Raw genomic sequence first — 18,885 nt, forward strand, 5'->3', positions numbered from 1 at the left:
GTCTGTCTGAGCACAACAGCACCCTTTCACTGTGCTTAGGGAGAGGCCTATCCCGTACAGCACGCATCCCCGTCCAGCGCCTACTACAACAGCACGTAAACAGGAAAACGCCTTCATTTATTATGTTACTGTTTTGTTTTGCCTCCTTTGGAGGAGGAGTCCACATACGCTGCTTGTTGGATTTAGGGAGTGCAGCGGTCAATCATGGCTAGATAAAATTCCGTAGATAAGGAAGAACAGAGAAACCCCCGACGGGATCCTTTAAGCTGTGTGCTCCCTGTACTTTTCCCTAGGATTAAACTCACTCACTTTCCTCTACGCAGCGGTGTTCCCCCCCTTGCCGTCCTGGCCTCGAGTCAAGTCCTGTACCTACAGGAGGGAGGCTGGAGACAGCTGACAGAGTGCAGGGTACTGGCTCAGATCAGCCCCTTAACAGCCCACCTGAACCGAGCTCTGTGACTAGTGCTGATACTGAAAAGATAGAGCTCTGCCAGCTTAAGAGAGAATCGGAACAATGCAAAAGGGAGGTTATAAATTCTCCCTTTCCTAAATCTAACACCATTATCCCCACTGGCACTTCCGTGTATCCTCTTAGGGAAGTTCCAATGTTATCAGGGGACAGAGGAGATGTAAACTCCCCACTTGCGAGTGGAGAGGTGAGAAATTTCAAAAGGGAAACGAAACCTTTAATGAAAGATCCTCTTGGATTAGCAGAACAGTTTGATCACTTCTTGCTCTTGGTCATCAATTCAGCTTATGAAATACTGGGATTTAATTTAACTGGGAACACCTTAGGAATAATGGAGGTAGAGGGATCAGGAATGATAGTTTCACTTTTTGAATTACTGCTGAATTAAAATGGGGAGATAAAATAGTCACAGGGCAGTTGTCTTGTGTGCCAGAAGCAGGGACCAATTCACTGGGGAGAGACTGAATAGTTAAAGGAGGACTGCAGTTGAGAACTTGTGAAACAGGTAGAAAGGTGTCAGTGAATCTGCTAAGAGCCGACGATGAAAAAAATAGATAAATGCAGAGGTATATAGATAAATAGGTATATAGGTAAATAGATAAATGCAGGGCAAGGAAGCCGGGGTGGACACACAATCCCTCCCTGAAAAAAATAACTGTCCGAGGAGGGAGTGAAGCTGTGAAGCAGCGACAAGATCCCATACCTTTAGAAAGGATAACGGGTCTAAAGCCTGTGATACAAACCTTGGTTAAGAATGGTCTTCTGGAACTCTGTCTGTCACCCTATTACACTCCAATTTTGCCAGCACAGAAGGCAGGTGGTACCTATGGGCTGGTACAAGATCTAAGAAAAATGAATGAAACAATTCCCAAGCGACGCCCCCTGGTTCCGAACCCCTATGCTTTAATGAGCCTGATCCCACAGGAACATGAAGGGTTTAGTGTGATCGACCTAGAAAATTGCTTTCCTGGACCTGCTCTTGGGACTCAGGGAGTTGAGATCTTTTTGCCTTTGATTGAGAGGACCCCGAAATGGGATGCAAGCAGCAAAAAAGCTTCCTGCGGGATCCCGCCCCTTGTACAGATTGCTGTATTAGTCATTGTCACTGTCTGTCTTTGTAACTGGTCGATGTTTGTGTTGTAAAAACGTTACCTGTGGAATTCCAGTCCCTGCTTGAGGCAGCCTTGTCTTGCTGGGGGACGCTGGTCACGACTCTTGCCCGGGGAACTCGGTGTTCCCGTGCCCTGGGGAAGCAGGTGGACTCCATCACCCAGCCACACCCAGGGCATTTTCACCCGGTACCGAAGAGCGGCTGGGATAAGCAGCTGCTATGGGATGAAGGGGGTCCAAAGAAATTCTGGAAAAGACCATTCGCGGTCGTATTTTGGCTCAGTGGAGAAACGCCACCTATCAGCCGGGGGGAATGTGGGAATGGAATGCTGTTTCTGCAGTTGGAACGAACAAGAGGAGTCTTTTGTGGTCTGTGCTGCCATCTGTTGTCCTTTGTGGGTACTAACAGTTCTTTCTGGGTTTCTCTTCATTCCGACAAAGGGGGGTCTCTAATAGTGCCGTTAGGTAAACTTTCCATGTTGTGGCATGCTTAGTAGGTAGGTGAAGTAAGGAACAAGTAATTAACAAGTACAAAGGCTGCAGCTTTTGTATGATAGACTACAAAGCGTATTGAAAGGCTATTCTGTTTTGCCAGGAGGCTCTTAGCAAAAGAACAACAGACTTAGCAAGCAGCAGAGAAGCCAGGGCCTCCGCATGAGGTCGAACTGTCTCACTCTTGGCTCAAGAGGGATGCAAGAGATACTTCCCTCCATCCTCCTTCCAGCCTTCTCTCTGTCCTAGGACGAGCAGGTGTCCGGGAGTGGTGGCCTAGTGTTGAGTAAGCAAGGGTTGGAAGTCAATTAATTAGCAGTATACGCTTAGCTAGCAACACTTTACGTTTAGCCAGGATCTGTACGTTTAGTTGAGCGTCGGGAAGACTGTGAACCTGAAGTACTCAGCCAATGAGGAACCAGGGGAGGAAGAGAGAAGCGTCGGCTAATGGGGCTGAAAAGATGTCATCCTGTTTTCTGCGTGCCATTGCAATTGCAAATAAAATCTGCTTTATCAGAGATGCCGTGCTGATGAATTCTTGGGGTATTTCCAAGAGGAGCCTCGAGTGAGAGCCCGGAAACATAGATGAAGTAAGAGGACCAGTTTTAACCACTGAGTGTTCTAATCACGAGAGTAAGCACGGGGTGTCTGTGGAAACTGGAGAACTGTCTTGTCTGATTCGTGGGCTTGGAAGGGAGTGGGACCAACTGTTTGGATGGATTAAGGAAGTGTAATTGTTAATGGTATATGGAAGCGTAACTGAGGGTATGTGGTAGTGTAATTGAGGGTCCGAATAGCGAAATAGTGTAAAAAGGCAAAAGGGTGAAAGGAAAGGTGAGTTTATGTGCGCTGGCCCAAGAGCAACCCCTGCAGAACGCTCGGAGTGAGAGAGAGAGCCAGGGCCGGAGACTGCCATTGTATACAGTGCTGCTCGCAAAAGGGGGGTGGGCAATGGAAGTGAGGATAGCCCTCATCTGCAGGGAGCTAAGGAAACCCAAAATCCAGTGTTAGCACTGCAAGCCTCCGGAAGGGAGGAGCTGAAACCGAAACGTAATGCTAGTCGGTTCTGTAATGATGAGAGTTTGGAAAATGAAGAAGGTTTGGGAAAGACACAGGCTGAGGAAGGCAAATCACAAGGAGCGAGGTGTAACAGGGATGTCAGGACCGAAGAGAGGCAAGCGATATGGGAAAACTGACAGAGGAACAGAGATATTGGACAAGCCTTGAATTAAGGAAAATAAGTCAGGTTAAAAGCTATTTATGTGCTTTCATGGGGTGCTGAATCGGCAGCTGCAGATGTGGCCTTGCGAAGCCAGCTTTTGGCTGCCCATAACCGATGCTTTTCTACAGGCTTAGATAATGAGTGCAGACAGCGGGTGTCCTGTTTCCCCAAGTGACATTGTTCAGGTACCCTATGTCTGGAATGCAGACAGCGGGCGAGGACAGTAAACCACAAATTAACAAAGAAGGAGCAGATAGGTGGAAGGAGTCGTAGCCGATGAGACGACCGGCCAAAGCCAGCCAAGGGTCCTCCAACCTGACCCAGCTCAAAGAGCACACAGTGAGGAAGACGACAGCCTTCATGAGAAAGACCACCAAACAACCACCGAGAGATACGACGCGTGTGCAGACTCCCACACTGGACAACCCTCTTTTACCTACTGTATCTGAATAAACTCTTTACTTTCTTATGTTTGTTCTTTTTCGGCCTTTCTTGAGATCCGGAAAATGTAAAAACATCTAGTTTTCATGTCCATTCTAGGGGAAATATGTCTTTCTAAGCACGGGCTTTGTCACTCAGGAAAAGCCAAGCTATGAGTAGATTTGCCTTTCAAAATAGAAAAGCATCTTCTGAAATTCACTCAAACGCATCTCTGGGGTTTTGCCAATTAGGTCACATTTGAGCTCGCAATACAGAGAAGCAAGACTGACAAACAGTAGCCAGGCTTCTACTTGGGGTCTGCCTTTTGTCAGTGGAATTGCCCTCTATCTTAGGAAGTGGATAGATCAATCCCCCAGCAGAAGAAACTGGGCAGGGGAGGCAGCTGACCGGCAGGGCTGAGCAAGGACCTGCAGCTTAAACTGAGGGAAAAGAGGGAAACGGACAGAAAGTGGAAGCAGGGTTGTGTGGCCTGGGAAGAATAGAGGGACGTTGTCCACACGTGAAGAAATAAGACTGGGAAAGCCAAGGCACAGGTAGAGCTGAACTTGGCGAGGGACGTGAAAAATATCACCAAGGGGTTCTACAGGTACATAAGCAGGAGGAGACAGGCCAAGAAGAGTGTTCCCCCTCTGATAAATAAGAACGGACAGCTGGTTTCCTCAGACATGGGTAAAGCTGAGGTGCTCAAGAAGTGCTTTGCCTCGGTCTTCACAGGTGGTCCGGCTCCTCCCCATGTCTGCCAGGACCCTGAAGATCTAGGCGTGGGTGAGAGGCGCAGGTTCCATCTCACTGTCCGAGACCTCCTCATGAAATTGAACATATATACGTCCACGGGACCGGATGACATCCATCCCAGGGTTCTGGAAGAGATGGCTGATGTGGTTGCCGAGCTGCATTGTTAAGAAAGGCAGAAAGGAAGACCCGGGCAACTACAGGCCGGTGAGCCTCACCTCTGTGCCTCAGAAGAGCATGCAGCACATCCTCCTAGAAGGAGGCACATACATGTTAAGGCACATATGAGAGGAAGAGGTGATTCGAGACAGCCAGCATGGCTTCACCAAGGGCAGTTCGTGCCTGACCAATCTGGTGGCTTCCTATGATGGAGTGACGGCTTCGGTGGACGGGGGAAGGGCAATGGATGTCATCTACCTGGACTTCTGCAAAGCCTTTGGTGTTGTCTTTCACCACATCCTTCTCTCTGAATTGGAGAGGCATGGATTTGAAGGCTGGACGCTTTGGTGGATTAAGAATTGGTTGGCTGGTCGCAGCCAAAGGGTTGTGATCAACAGATCTGTGTCAGGGTGGAGGCCGGTCACAAGCGATGTCCCTCAGGGGTCGGTCTCGGGACCGGTGCTCTTCAACATGTTCATCAGTGACACAGACAGTGGCATGGAGTGCACCCTCAGCAAGCTTGCAGATGACACCAAGCTGAGTGGTGCAGTCGATACGTTGGAAGGAAGGGAAGCCATCCAGAGGGACCTAGACAGCCTGGAGAAGTGGGCTCATGACAACCTAATGAGGTTCATTAAGGCCAAATGGAAGGTGTTACGTTTGGGCCGGGGCAATCCCAGGTGTTTATGCAGACTGGGTGAAGAACCCCTTGAGAGCAGCCCTGTGGAGAAGGACTTGGGGGTCCTGGTGGACGAGCAGCTGGACATGAACCAGCAGTGTGCAGTCCTAAAGGGAGCCTATAAACAGGAGGGGAGTCAACTCTTGGAAAGGGTAGATAATAGCAGGACAAGGGGAAATGGTTTTAACTTGAAGGAGGGAAGATTTAGGTTGGATGCCAGAGGGAAGTTCTTCACTATGAGAGTGGTAAGGAGCTGGAACAGGCTGCCCAGAAGGGCTGTGGTTGCCCTGTCCATGCCTGGAGCTGTTCAAGGCCAGGTTGGATGGGGCCCTGGGCAGCCTGGTCCAGGATTCAGTGTGGAGGCTGGTGGCCCTGCCTGTGGTGGGGGAGTTGGAGATTCGTAATCCTTGAGGTCACTTCCAACCCGGGCTGTTCTGTGGTTCTGTGATTCTGTGAATATCCAGAAACTGTATGGGCAGTCCCATACTTTAGCCACTGCCCACATGGTTTTCTGCTCCTCATGTCATAGTTTCCAATGCAGGCAGTGGGCGATGACTTCTGCTGATGTGTTTTCCAGTCATCTAACTTAAGCCAATGTGTTAGCTTCATCATTAGCCTGCCAGGTGACTGCAAGGCTTGATGTCTGGGGACACAGCCTTTCCTCATATGCGAGAAGCTCCAGGCCCCTACTCATCTCTGTGGCCATTCGCTGGACTCTCTCTAGAAGTTCCCTGTGTTTTTTTAACTGGGGAACCCAGAACTGGACTTACTACTCCCAATGTGGCCTCACCAGGGCAGAGTAGAGGAGGAGGACCACCTCCCTTGACCTGCTGGCCGGAGTCTTCCTAATGCACCCCAGGATACCATTGGCCTTCTTGGCCACAAGGGCACGCTGCTGGCTCACGGAAAATCTGTTACCTACCAGGAAATCTAGGTCCTTTTCTGCAGAGCTTAGGTCAGCCCGTAACCTGTACTCTATTCGGAGCCAAGACTAGCCTCTCAACAGAAAAAACTGTGAAACCGTTCTTACCAAATGTCCCCACTACACAGACACACCACCCTGCCGCAGCACCACCACCAGATACCCAAAGCCAGTATCTGGTGAATTTATCCACCGTCATAAAAGGGGTGGCCTGTTTGCCGTCCCCCAACACAATCTTTTCCTTCTGTGTTGCTTGTTTGTTTGTTTGTTTTGTCTCTAAGGCAAGAGGAAACTGCACTGCCACTCTATGGACGAGAGGCACTCTATGGACAAGAGAAACTCGCCTTAGTCACAAGGTAGACCGTGATTCTAAATGAGACCTTCTGAGCTCTCATGGATCTATGAACATCTATGAACAGCATCTCCCCTGAACTGGGACACTCCCCAGGTACTACCAAATCCTATGCCTCTGTTCCGCAGGAGTAGCTGTCGAGATATTTTACCAGATCCACATATTTCTGTTTATTTCTGTACGTAGGAGCATATGTGTTTTGTATCTGTCCATACGTACATAGACTAACCAGAGAATTATAGAATCCTCAGAGCTGGAAGGAACTTTTACAGATCATCTAGTCCACCTCCCCTGCAATCAACTGGGATCACAGCTCAGTCTGCTTGCTCAGAGCCTGGCCTTGAAAGTCCGTCGTGATATACTTGAAGAAGTCAGTGATGTATCTGAAGATGATTCAAACTAATTCGGATCCAAACCATTGATTCAGCACCAAGGAAATGACTTTGATGGCAATTCTCACAATTTAGCTGCTGGTGCTGTGAAAGTATTGGAAAAGGCTGCCAGTTCAGGTTTTCTCTCTTGTTGATGTGTGCAAATTCAGATTTCCCAGGCTGCATTTTAGTAGCAGTTAACCCATCTTTGCCAAGGGAACATTTCAGACCAATCGTTGCAACCTTGCCAAAGAGCTGTCATTGAAATAAGGCTAACGATCGCAATAGGCTAAGATACTAAACCAAATACGACCGAGATTGAGAAAAGCACAGAGGCAAGTAAGAGCCTGCCGTAGTTTGGTGTGTGTGCCTAATCTCCGGAGGATGCTGTACGAGCTGCACGTTTGTTGTAACTTCTGCGTGCGCGCGTGCTGATGAAATTCACAATTATCCTTCCAAACTCCAGCAGAGGGCGATATTTTCCCATATTTTCCCACCACCATTTTCCCATGATGGTGGCCTACCCGGGGGTGGTGTCCTGTGATGCAGAGACCTGCGCGGCCTCTCGCCTGCCCAGCTACTGCTTCAGAGCGTTACCAAAGAGAAACTTGAAAGGCGTTATCAGTCCCACCACTGTCTATCAATACGTGGGGACCACCGAGAAGCAGTAAGTGTTCTCTGAGCTGTGCACGTGAGGGGAGAGGGGCCTCAGGGGTACGACCTTGGCCGTGCAGAGGGCTCGAGTTCTGCAGCGAGACCAGGCTGCTCTCCCACAGACCTCCCTTGCCTGTGGCTGAGAAAATTGGAAGCCCTGGTGCGGGTCTGCTTTCTGCCTCTGTGCCCTTGTGCCTCTTGCTGCTAAGAGTGTGGAAATGATGGCACCGGGATGGGGAAGGCTGGCCTGTCTTTGGACACACAGGGTAGCCTTGCGTTCTTTGTCCGAGCGGCTTCTTCAGTACAGCCTGGCTTCTTTCCTCATCTTGGATTTCTTTGGTTGTTGCCTCCGGCAAGGGACTTTTGTTAGCTTCGGCTGTCGTGCTGTGGCTGCTGGGCTTCCTTATGCTCGAGGCTGTGCTGGTGTGTCACCTTGAGCTTTGGCCAGGGGAACATGCTCGGAGTAAGATGCTGCTTGAGAGGGGGGTCTCCACTCCTCCACAACAGGCTCTGCGTGCTCCGGCTTCTGACCCACTAGGCGACTCCTGTTTGCTCTTCTCCCCCTTCTAGACAACGTGACGTGGGCGTTGCCGAGGAGAGGTCACCCTATGGTCCCTTGCTGGGTAGGTGGAGAACTCATCCGAAGCCCACTTGCTTCCCTTTGCCCAGTGCTGGGGGCTCTGCAGTGGGCTGCCCCTGGCACACAGCTGAGCGCCATGCAGCCGCTTTCTCGCTTCCTCCTTCCCTCCCTCCCTCCCTCTCTGCTGCGGGATGGGGGAGAGAAGTGGAGGGGCTCCCCACTTTTCAGCACGCTGCAGCAGCTCATTTCCTTGTGGGTCTGCACAGGTCGGGAGGCAGAGATTGACCGCTTTGAATGCTGCTTGGAGGCCTATGAGCATTTGGAAGAACCACACGTCCTGGCATTTGTGGGCATGCCAGGCTCTGGAAAGAGCCACTTACTTGCCGAGCTGGCCATTTTAGGCCGGGCTGCTGGGCACAGGTAAGCACTGTGGAGCTGTCGCTTTGGCACCCCTCCGCCACCCATCCCCTGGCCTTTGCTGAACAGCGCAGTTCGGGTGCTGCTGTGCCCAGCCCTTGCACTGCAGCCTCCCAAAAAAGCATGCAGCCTCCCTACCGGGAGGCAATTCTGGATCTCAGCGCCTTCTGCTTTTGCACCGCAGGGTCATTGCTGTGGAACGGACAGAGGAGAACTTGAAGCAGCCCTTCTCTGCCATCCGTCTGCTGGTGGCCAGGGCACTGGGTCTCCAGGCCGGTGAGACTTGCAGTGACAGGCAGCGCGCCCTGCAGACCGTGCTCCAAGGCACAATAGAAGAGAGCAGCTATTGCTTGCTCAACGATGTTTTCTTAGTGGAGGTGAGAGCGAAAGGCTGTCCTGCTTGGATGCTCTGCTGGGAGCAGCTCAGCTCAGGGCTGGGACTCGCGGGGCTCGTACCCCACCTGTCTGATTCCTGTGCCCAGGAGTCTCCCTGTGCGTGGGGTGCTCCTGTGCCACGCATGTGCCCTGGGTCTCGTTCAGCAACCTGGAAGTGGCATTGAAGAGGGGCTGGTGCTGGCCGCACGCAAGAGCAGAGGCATTCTGCTCTGCAGTCTTGCTTTGCGGGATAGGTGTGCCTAGACCCTCAGCTATGTTCCTCTCTGTCTTTCCTGGACAGTTTCCCATCACAGACGAGGTGTGCAGGATGCGTCACACTGAATGGAACAGTGCGTTCCACCTGACTTGTACGCAAGTGCTACAGAAGGTGAGCACGTCTCCCTCCTCCCGCCTCACAGGAGCCAAACAACCGTGCTGGCTGCGGGCTCCGCGCTGGAGCTGCCTGAGGGGGTGGCAGGATGAGGCGCCCGGGTCATGGCCCTTCAAGAACTTTGCCCAGCTTCTCTCCTTCTGCCGGGGAACTGATGTTAGAGGAGGCCTTACAGTCTCTCAGAAGCAAAGTTGCTAAACTCCTGGAGAGGGAGGTGGCCGAGGAGAGGCTTCTGGCTATCCCCTTGTCTTGAGGAGAGAAAGTCCTCCCCAGAAGAGGAGAATCCACCAGATTCCACTCAGAACCACCTGTTTATTTTTTTTTTTTCAGGTGCTTGGAGGGGAATTTGGCATATTTTTCGTCGACAACGCCCACTTCGTGGACTCTGAGTCCTGGTCTATCATGTGGCCCCTGCTCCAAAGCGTCACGGTCCTTATGGTCATGAGCTTAGCTCCGGGCCATGACAGAGCAGAGGACATTTTCAAAGCTGCCACAGACAGCACAACATTGGAGAGAATCACCTGTCTTCGTCTGGAAGGGCTGAAAGCTTCCGACGTGGTGCGGAAAGCCTGCCAGGAGCTTGGAGTGCGCAGCATCCCCAGGGAGCTGGCAAAGTAAAGCCAAGTCGGGGAGCTCTTCTGAAGGGGTTGCATTTATGCTGACCACGGCTGGGAATCGCCCTGCAAAAAAGGCAGCCACGGGGCTGATGGGTCTCTCCTTAAGCCTGGCCATAGCAGGTGTGAGCTGAGAATGGGCAACTGCCACGAGGCAGCAGAGTGTGGATGGTGTCAGCCCTTTGCTGTTGCCGTGGCTTGCTCTTCTGTGCTTTAGGCACTGTCCAGCAGCCTTTCCTGATGGATTCCCAGGAACGCTGTGGGTCTGGGGGGCCCCAGGCACTCACGCCCCATCCAGAAGCCAGGCGTAGCCATGTTGAAGAGGCTGGTTAGCCTACGAGACCCGAGTGACTCACCACCCACCAGAACTGTGCTGCACCTTACTTCCCTGGTGTCGGTTGTGCTCCTGCCCAGGTTCCTGATCCAGAGAAGCTCTGGCATCCCATATTACTGTGAGGAACTGCTGCGCTCCCTGCGTTGCAACAACATGCTCTTGTTGCACACCGGGAGGCCGAAGGAAGGAGAGGACAGCTGGCAGAGCCTGATGGGTAAGCACCCTTGTTGCCGATCAGCTGTTGGCTGTGGTGCATCCTCTCCCGCACAGCCGCACCTTGCTGCTCCCTTGGCAAAACACCGGCTCAGCTCCTTGTTCATGCTCCCCATGCTCTCCCTGTCTTCTGCAGCCAAGGCATCACCCGCTGTCACAGCTGCCTCAAGCCCAGGTACCGGGAGTGACGGCAAAAGGATGTGTGCCATCAGACCAGACGTGAGCCTGGAGACCCCCATGCTGCCGTTTGCCTTGAAAGGTGAGGAGCTGAGCAGCGCTCGTCCAGTTTGTGGCTGTGCCCCAGCTTCGTTTCCCGGGGTGCAGGTGAGAGAGAGGCTGAGCACCTGCGTGCTGCAGAGTCACCCCCTCAGCCTCAGGGCTCAGCCAGGAAGGTGACTCCAGTCCAAGCAGGCTGTGGTTTTCCCCTGTTGGCAGTGGACCAGCTCTGAGCTGACCGGTGAGCTGCACACCATGGGTGGGGGAGCTCTGAGTCCAGCTCTGGGCTGGTGAGAATGCTTTGTGTTCTCTGTGTGCACTGCTGGCTATGAACCCAGTGCAGACCTAGTAGGTCCCCCTAGTAGGTGGGACGTGCATACCTGCTGGACCGTGCCCTCCCCATCACCGGTTGGGAGCATTTGTCTGTCTGAGTGTCTCTGTTTTCCCTGGCTCCTGTGACCTGTGACTGGGGGGGGGAAGCAAAGCCATCTTGAAGATACCAACCCTGGGCTCTGGTTGCCCAGCAGGTGCCGTCCTGAGGAAGGGAGGCCAAAGTCCTCCCCGTTTGCTCAGGTGAAACTCTCCGGCTTCTCCAACCTCAGGCTCAGGGACAGGCAAGACAGAGATGTGTTGCTTCTTCTTGGCAGAGATTGCGCTGGCTGAGCTGGACCGGATGGATCTACAGAAGCAGATGGTTCTGAAGTTTGCAGCCATCATAGGGCCGGTGTTTACAACCCAGCAGCTGGTTCACATCCTTCCCATCTCTGTAAATCAGTGGATTAATCCACTGCTGGACATGCTGGTGAAGGACAACATCCTGAAGCGGCTGAAGAAGACAGAGGAGCCAGAAGACGTGCAAGGTGCTCCAGAGGGGCCGGCCACCTCCGGGCAGGCAGGAAGCGGTAAGTGGTGGCTGCAGCGTGAGCCCAGGAGCGCTGGGGCTCCACAGGGCCCTGCTCACGCACCTTTGTGCAGAGGGAGATTCTCAGTGGCTGTTGGAAGTGCCTCTGCCACTGTGCTAGCAGGCGCTGGTCGGAGCCCGGGCTGGGCTCAGACGGCAGCAGCACTCACCCAAGTGTGGCCTTTGCCCCAGTTGGGGCAGCCTTGAGGTCTGGCCCCCGCTTTGGCTGAGGCCAGGACTCATTGCCTTGCAGCGGTGGAGAGGCCCTCCGTGAACACGGGGTCCAGAAAACAACAGTCTGACGTCCTGGCCTTCTGCGCCCCACTGCTGTGGGAGGCGACGTACGAGCTGTGGCCCACGAGGGAGAGGGTGAACATTCACCGCCAGTGTGCCGCCTTCCTGGAGAAGCATGCGCACAAATGCCAGAGGTGCCACGGAGGGGACTTTGTGGCCTTCCACCGCTTCGGCGTCTCCAGCCCCCAGAAGCAGGGGAGCTGCCAGGGCTCTGCTGATGAGGATGACTGCTGCAGCTGGGAGGCCTTGGTAGTTGCTGGAGAACACCTGAGGAGGGCCAGGACCCACCCTGCAGAAGGCGAGATTCTGGCAGAGGGCGAGCAGACAACTCTGCGGGCCGAGGACGGTGGCGAGTGCTCCTGCCAGTGCGAAGCCATCGCCGAAGCAGTGCTTGTGCCCCTGGCTCGCCACTACAGGGCAATGGGCAGCACTTCCCAAGCCCTCTATTATGTGCTGGAGTGTGCGGCTGCCTACCTGCACGTCTCCAACAGCTACATGGTGAGTTACCCTGCTAGCCAGCACGAGCTGCATTAGCAGGGAGGAGGCCTGAGGGCTGGCCGCAGGCTCTGCACCAATGCTCACCTGCTGTCTGTGTGCTTGTTGCAAGGCCCTCATGAAGCTGAGCGAAGCAGAGGCTCTGAGGAGCTCCATCAAAAAGGAAGGAAATGCCATCGACCGCTTTGAGGAGGCCATCTTCTTCAGCCTCAAAGGAGAGGTAAAGAGGCAGGTAAAAGCGGAGGGTGTCCGAAGGGATGCAGCCATACGCTTCCCCTGCTGGCAGGGAATGTTCCTGCCACAGCCAGCCCCTGGTCCATTTCTGCAGTCTCTGCAGGTCTTGGGCAAGTCCTCCACATCTGCATGCCTTCCTCTTCCTGTACAGGTCTGCAGTAACGTGGGATGTGTGAAGCTGGCCAAGGAAATGAGCAGGCAGGCGCTGAGACTGCTGGAAAAGCGGTTCCCCCGGACTCGTGCCGGGGCCTTTGTCAAGTCTCTGTGGGAAGGGTTGAAGCGTGCTCCTCAGGCCACAGGCAGAGCGTCCTTCCTTCCCCAGGAGGCTCGGTAAGCAACAGAAGGGACAACGCGGGAGAGGAAGAGCCCTTTTGTACCTGCTCTCACGCATCCAGGCCCAGGCCTGCCCGGGTTTCAGCCCATTCCCAAGCCTTAGCAGGACTGAGGCATTCAGGCGTGATGTGTGGGTAGAGCCAGGGATGGCGCTGCCTCACGCTGCCTCCCCTGCACAGCACAGGAGAAGAATGCACACCTTTGGGTAAAAAGCAGCTTGTGCTGAGGGATGCTGTCACGGAGTCATCTAGATAAATCCCTTCTTCCAGCAATGTATCTGGCTAGCCCCACCGCCCTGCTTTCCCTTGCCCTGTCTGACTCAGTGCTCCACAGCTGTGCCTCTGGGCCCAACGGTTTCTCTTGCGTGGCAGGAGGAAGAAGCAAGCCTGGCTGGTTCAGCGGAGCAGATGCCTCTCCTTGCTCGAGGACCTCTACAGCCAGGAGGGCACATCTGGCGGACAGAGGTTCTCCCGCCTGGCAGCACTCATGAAGGCCAACACGGACAGCAAGATGCACTCCTATCAGGCAGCAGACTCACACATTGGACAAGCCTTGAATTAAGGAAAATAGGTCAGGTTAAAAGCTATGTGCTTTCATGGCGTGCTGAATTGGCAGCTGCAGATGTGGCCTTGCGAAGCCAGCTTTTGGCTGCCCATAACCGATGCTTTTCTACAGGCTTGGACAACGAGTGCAGACAGCGGGTCTCCTGTTTCTCCAAGTGACACCGTTCAGGTACCCTACGTCTGGAATGCAGACAGCAGGCTAGGACAGTAAACCACAAATTAACAAAGAAGCAACGGATTGGTGGACGGAGTTGTAGCCGATGAGAGGACCGGCCAAAGCCAGGTGAAAGAATACAGTGAGGAAGACCATGGCCTTCATCAGAAAGACCACCAGACAACCAGCAAGAGATACCACGCATGCGTAAAAGAACTGAGACGTGGGGGGGGGGAGGAAGGGGGAAATGTCAGTCTTCTGGGGACTCATCGTAATAACCCAGCCTCTTCTTGGACAGCTAGTGCATATGTAAGCAGCTTGTTTTTGAAGTATGTGCCTTTCCTGACCTGTGGTATGCAGGCTTGGAGGGATTACCCCCCTGCATCCGGCGTGTGCGCAGCGCTGAGTAAACATACCTGCTTTATAACTACTCTGTGGTTATAGAGTGTGATTCCGCACGCCAATTTGGCGAGCCAGCCAGGAGGCTCTTTGCTGGGCCGTGGGGCTGGTCGGCCCAGGAGGCGCTTCTGGTGCGCCCCGAGAGATTCTCGGAGAAGACTCCCTGGGCCAACACATCCACCATGGAGCAGGGAAAGAGCCCCGGCTGCGGACCAGGTATGTTGGGAACAGGGAAGCCGTAAGTCGTAAGCGCGAGAAGTAGATTGTGTTTTTGCAGTGGAGATTTCCAGTATTTCCGTATGTAGCACTTCTGCAGGGCTCCCCGCCGCTACAGGCTAGTCAGGCCGTCGTCAGCCCAGCTCTTGTATTCGTGCAAAGGGCATCAAACACAGTCTGCTGCCTCACACGGGGCACCATTTGTTGCCTTCTGCAACTGTGATGTTAGCCACCTGTGTCAGCCCTCTTGCACACACTGACCAATTACCTGATCAGGGCCAAATGACTGCAGACGCACACCAATATGATGAGCAGCAAAATGGCGTCTACTCACTACTAAGCACAGCTTATATACCTTTACTTAAGCTATCGTGCCCTGTCTTGATTTGTCCGTACCGGATCTTAGCCCCTTACTACAATTCCTTATTTGGCTCCTATTGTCTCCTCATTCCTTCGCCTTCTTATCTGGTTTACTTTGTTAGCGAGGACAGTCTGTCTGAGCACAACAGCACCCTTTCACTGTGCTTAGGGAGAGGCCTATCCCGTACAGCACGTATCCCCATCAAGCGCCTACTACAACATCTCCCCCTCCCTAAGCTAAATATTCCTTACACACATGCCTCACCCGTACATTGCGAAGCAATGCAAAGCGCCTAATGCTAAATACATTTCAGCAAACTATCTCCACTATCCCTCCACAGCGATCCTTAAGCAAACATCAGAGCAACAGGGAGTCCTTTCCCGTCATAACCCGACTCCCCGTGCCCGGTCAAGCCTTGCCCTGTTACAGCACGAACGCAACAACCTAAACCCTTCTACAACCTTTCACGCAGTCTATGATACTCAATCCGATGGTCAAAAGTCTTTTCCATCACTCGTTGCAAGGAGTTCTGCAAGCATCCTACAAAGCATGGAAGGCAGATTAGAATACATATAAAGATTGCGAGCCCTATTGCGAGAACCTTACGCAATTGCTTTAATCATGAACCCACTCCCCCAAACAGTCTGTGCAATTTCCGAAATGGTCACTCTCTTCTTTAATCTTCTGTGTATGTTCTTGCATCCATTATAGTTGTTTATGACACACTGTGATCGCCAGGGACACCATAAACATCAGCAACATCGGAAGTGTCAGTGTTGCAGGTGTGGTACTCCTCTTGATGAGTAGTTCTCGATCCCGTCGTCCGTCCCTCAGTTGTTCTGGAGTTAGCTTCAGTTTGCCAATGAAGAATTTCTGTAGAAAAACTTCTACCTAGACTCAGTTTTGGCAGATATGTTACTTATATCTGGTGTTAGTTTTCATGATGGTACCCACAGAATTTCCCCAGATTCATGATGTTTAACTGCCGCATACCCGACAACGGATACCCTTTAGCAAGCCCTTCCTGCGACCAGGAGGCCCTGACTGACCTCCCCCAGAGGGGCATTGTGCTCTAACGTGGCCATACTGGCCGCATCGGAAACACAGCCCTTGCTGCTGCAGCGATCTTTGCTGTCGCGGGCCAACAGCTGCAACTATAGCTGCGGCTAGCCCTTCATTAGTTAAATGAGCCACCTTGAGCTTATCTAAGACATACTGAATAATTTCTCCCAGGGTATTAAGCGTACTCGGGCCAGCTCGTAGCAATGCCTTAACACTGTCATGTGATTTCTGACGCAGGCAGTCAATGATCACTGGCCCTTGGGCTGGTTTCGGGAGATCAGACCCCTCTGCAGCAGCTAAAAGCCTGTCTGCAAAGCTTTGAAAGGATTCATTCGGGCCCTGGGTAATATCTGTGCACGGAGCAGGTGGTTCAGCTTTATGCACGAGTTTATTAAACGCTTCCACCATTGCATCTGTGGCTGCTATTAGCTCCCCGGTCTTAGTTTCGTTAACTGGCCCTGGGGCGAAGCCACTCCCACGGCCTTCCCTGAAAGCCGCGGGACGCCGGTTCCACACAGGGAGCGGCCTGGGCCGACCCCCGCCGCCCCGGCAAGCCCCCTCAATTCGGCCATCCAGTCCATCTCCCATAACGTCTATTGGACCGGCCTGAGCACCATACGCACTAAGTTTGTGATGTCGTTGGGGAGGAGAGGCCCCAGTGCAGCCAAAGCCTGTAGTGCATTTAACATCAGAGGCGATTTCAGGCCTCTTTTATCCATAAATTCCACCAGGCGCGCAACACCCCCGGGGTCAGGCGGCACCCATTCGGGACCATGATCACTCACAATCACCGGGAATGCCTCTGGAACTATACCCTCCCCCAAAGCCTCCGATCTAATCCGATTCCAGTCCGTCATTTGATCCCTCCCCCGCCACTCAAAGCCAGTCCATTCTTTCTCCGCTACACTATCACTCGCACTACCGCCCCTGGGAGTGACCAGAGACGGTAGGCTATGCCCCCTGTCCGCATTGGACGGACCTTTTGTCTGGTCCCTCCCCTTGTGGGCAGTAAGTTGATCCTGCTCATGTAGATCACAGCTTCCTCCGCCTCTTTGACTCAGGTAACACTGACGTACTTCTGATAAAGGATACAACGTTCCGCCTGAGCGGTCCGGATACGGGGGCGGGGAACGAGACAACAAACATCCGATCTCTTGTTGTCTCCTTTTGAACTGGGCGCGGTCGGCTCCCCCGGCGCTATCTCACTAACGGTCACTGGCGGCTCCGTCTCCTCTCGGCCCCTGCAAGAAACTGCTCCCGAGTCCCCATCGGACCCCACTGAGTCCGGTGTCTCGCCTCCACCGCCGAGACCCAAAAGGTATCGAGCCTCTGCCAATACCTTTCCCTCCACTCTGGCCGCGTTCAACGCCCCCAGTATCAGACCCCAAGTTTTTAACTCCGACCCGCCCTCCTGAGCACTCAAAATATGTTGCGCGAACTCAGAGGTGAGGTCATCCCACCTCCGGTGATCAAGAATCTCGTGGGGGGCTTTAACCTCCCCCTCCTGCTCTAACCGGGAAATAACTGCGTGGATATCCTTCTTAGAAGGAGCATAATTGCCAAAGTAATCCTTACAAAACTGAAGCAATACCTTAAGAACATGTTCCATAGTCAGTTCCCCGCCGTCACCTCGGTCTTCTGCAGGGCTCCCCGCCGCTACAGGCTAGTCAGGCCGTCGTCAGCCCAGCTCTTGTGTTCGTGCAAAGGGCATCAAACACAGTCTGCTGCCTCACACGGGGCACCATTTGTTGCCTTCTGCAACCGTGATGTTAGCCACCTGTGTCAGCCCTCTTGCGCACACTGACCAATTACCTGATCAGGGCCAAATGACTGCAGACGCACACCAATATGATGAGCAGCAAAATGGCGTCTACTCACTACTAAGCACAGCTTATATACCTTTACTTAAGCTATCGTGCCCTGTCTTGATTTGTCCGTACCGGATCTTAGCCCCTTACTACAATTCCTTATTTGGCTCCTATTGTCTCCTCATTCCTTCGCCTTCTTATCTGGTTTACTTCGTTAGCGAGGACAGTCTGTCTGAGCACAACAGCACCCTTTCACTGTGCTTAGGGAGAGGCCTATCCCGTACAGCACGCATCCCCGTCCAGCGCCTACTACAACAGCACGTAAACAGGAAAACGCCTTCATTTATTATGTTACTGTTTTGTTTTGCCTCCTTTGGAGGAGGAGTCCACATACGCTGCTTGTTGGATTTAGGGAGTGCAGCGGTCAATCATGGCTAGATAAAATTCCGTAGATAAGGAAGAACAGAGAAACCCCCGACGGGATCCTTTAAGCTGTGTGCTCCCTGTACTTTTCCCTAGGATTAAACTCACTCACTTTCCTCTACGCAGCGGTGTTCCCCCCCTTGCCGTCCTGGCCTCGAGTCAAGTCCTGTACCTACAGGAGGGAGGCTGGAGACAGCTGACAGAGTGCAGGGTACTGGCTCAGATCAGCCCCTTAACAGCCCACCTGAACCGAGCTCTGTGACTAGTGCTGATACTGAAAAGATAGAGCTCTGCCAGCTTAAGAGAGAATCGGAACAATGCAAAAGGGAGGTTATAAATTCTCCCTTTCCTAAATCTAACACCATTATCCCCACTGGCACTTCCGTGTATCCTCTTAGGGAAGTTCCAATGTTATCAGGGGACAGAGGAGATGTAAACTCCCCACTTGCGAGTGGAGAGGTGAGAAATTTCAAAAGGGAAACGAAACCTTTAATGAAAGATCCTCTTGGATTAGCAGAACAGTTTGATCACTTCTTGCTCTTGGTCATCAATTCAGCTTATGAAATACTGGGATTTAATTTAACTGGGAACACCTTAGGAATAACGGAGGTAGAGGGATCAGGAATGATAGTTTCACTTTTTGAATTACTGCTGAATTAAAATGGGGAGATAAAATAGTCACAGGGCAGTTGTCTTGTGTGCCAGAAGCAGGGACCAATTCACTGGGGAGAGACTGAATAGTTAAAGGAGGACTGCAGTTGAGAACTTGTGAAACAGGTAGAAAGGTGTCAGTGAATCTGCTAAGAGCCGACGATGAAAAAAATAGATAAATGCAAAGGTGTGGGCAGGGCAAGGAAGCCGGGGTGGACTCACAATCACTCCCTGAAAAAAATAACTGT

At 52.8% G+C, this 18,885-nt stretch overlaps 1 protein-coding gene across 1 annotated transcript; it reads left to right on the forward strand.

The window, feature by feature from the left end:
* The first annotated feature begins 12,550 nt into the window (after positions 1-12,550).
* Positions 12,551-13,670, forward strand: LOC121108510 (adenylate cyclase type 10-like). The gene is made up of 3 exons (XM_040656219.2): positions 12,551-12,665; positions 12,819-12,997; positions 13,372-13,670. Exons 1-3 carry the CDS (start codon positions 12,552-12,554, stop codon positions 13,559-13,561), a joined length of 483 nt encoding a protein of 160 aa, XP_040512153.2. The 5' UTR covers position 12,551; the 3' UTR covers positions 13,562-13,670.
* The last annotated feature ends 5,215 nt before the right edge of the window (positions 13,671-18,885 follow it).

Source organism: Gallus gallus, chromosome Z, assembly GCF_016699485.2.
Source record: "Gallus gallus isolate bGalGal1 chromosome Z, bGalGal1.mat.broiler.GRCg7b, whole genome shotgun sequence".
Lineage (NCBI taxonomy): Eukaryota > Metazoa > Chordata > Aves > Galliformes > Phasianidae > Gallus > Gallus gallus.

Excerpts from the sequence above, each read along its gene's own strand:
- LOC121108510 (XM_040656219.2), top strand. The coding sequence starts at position 12,552 with ATGAAGCTGAGCGAAGCAGAGGCTCTGAGGAGCTCCATCAAAAAGGAA. Across the intron at positions 12,666-12,818 it reads AAGGAGAGGTAAAGAGGCAG|GTCTGCAGTAACGTGGGATG; the intron begins GTAAAAGCGGAG and ends CTTCCTGTACAG. Across the intron at positions 12,998-13,371 it reads TTCCTTCCCCAGGAGGCTCG|GAGGAAGAAGCAAGCCTGGC; the intron begins GTAAGCAACAGA and ends CTTGCGTGGCAG.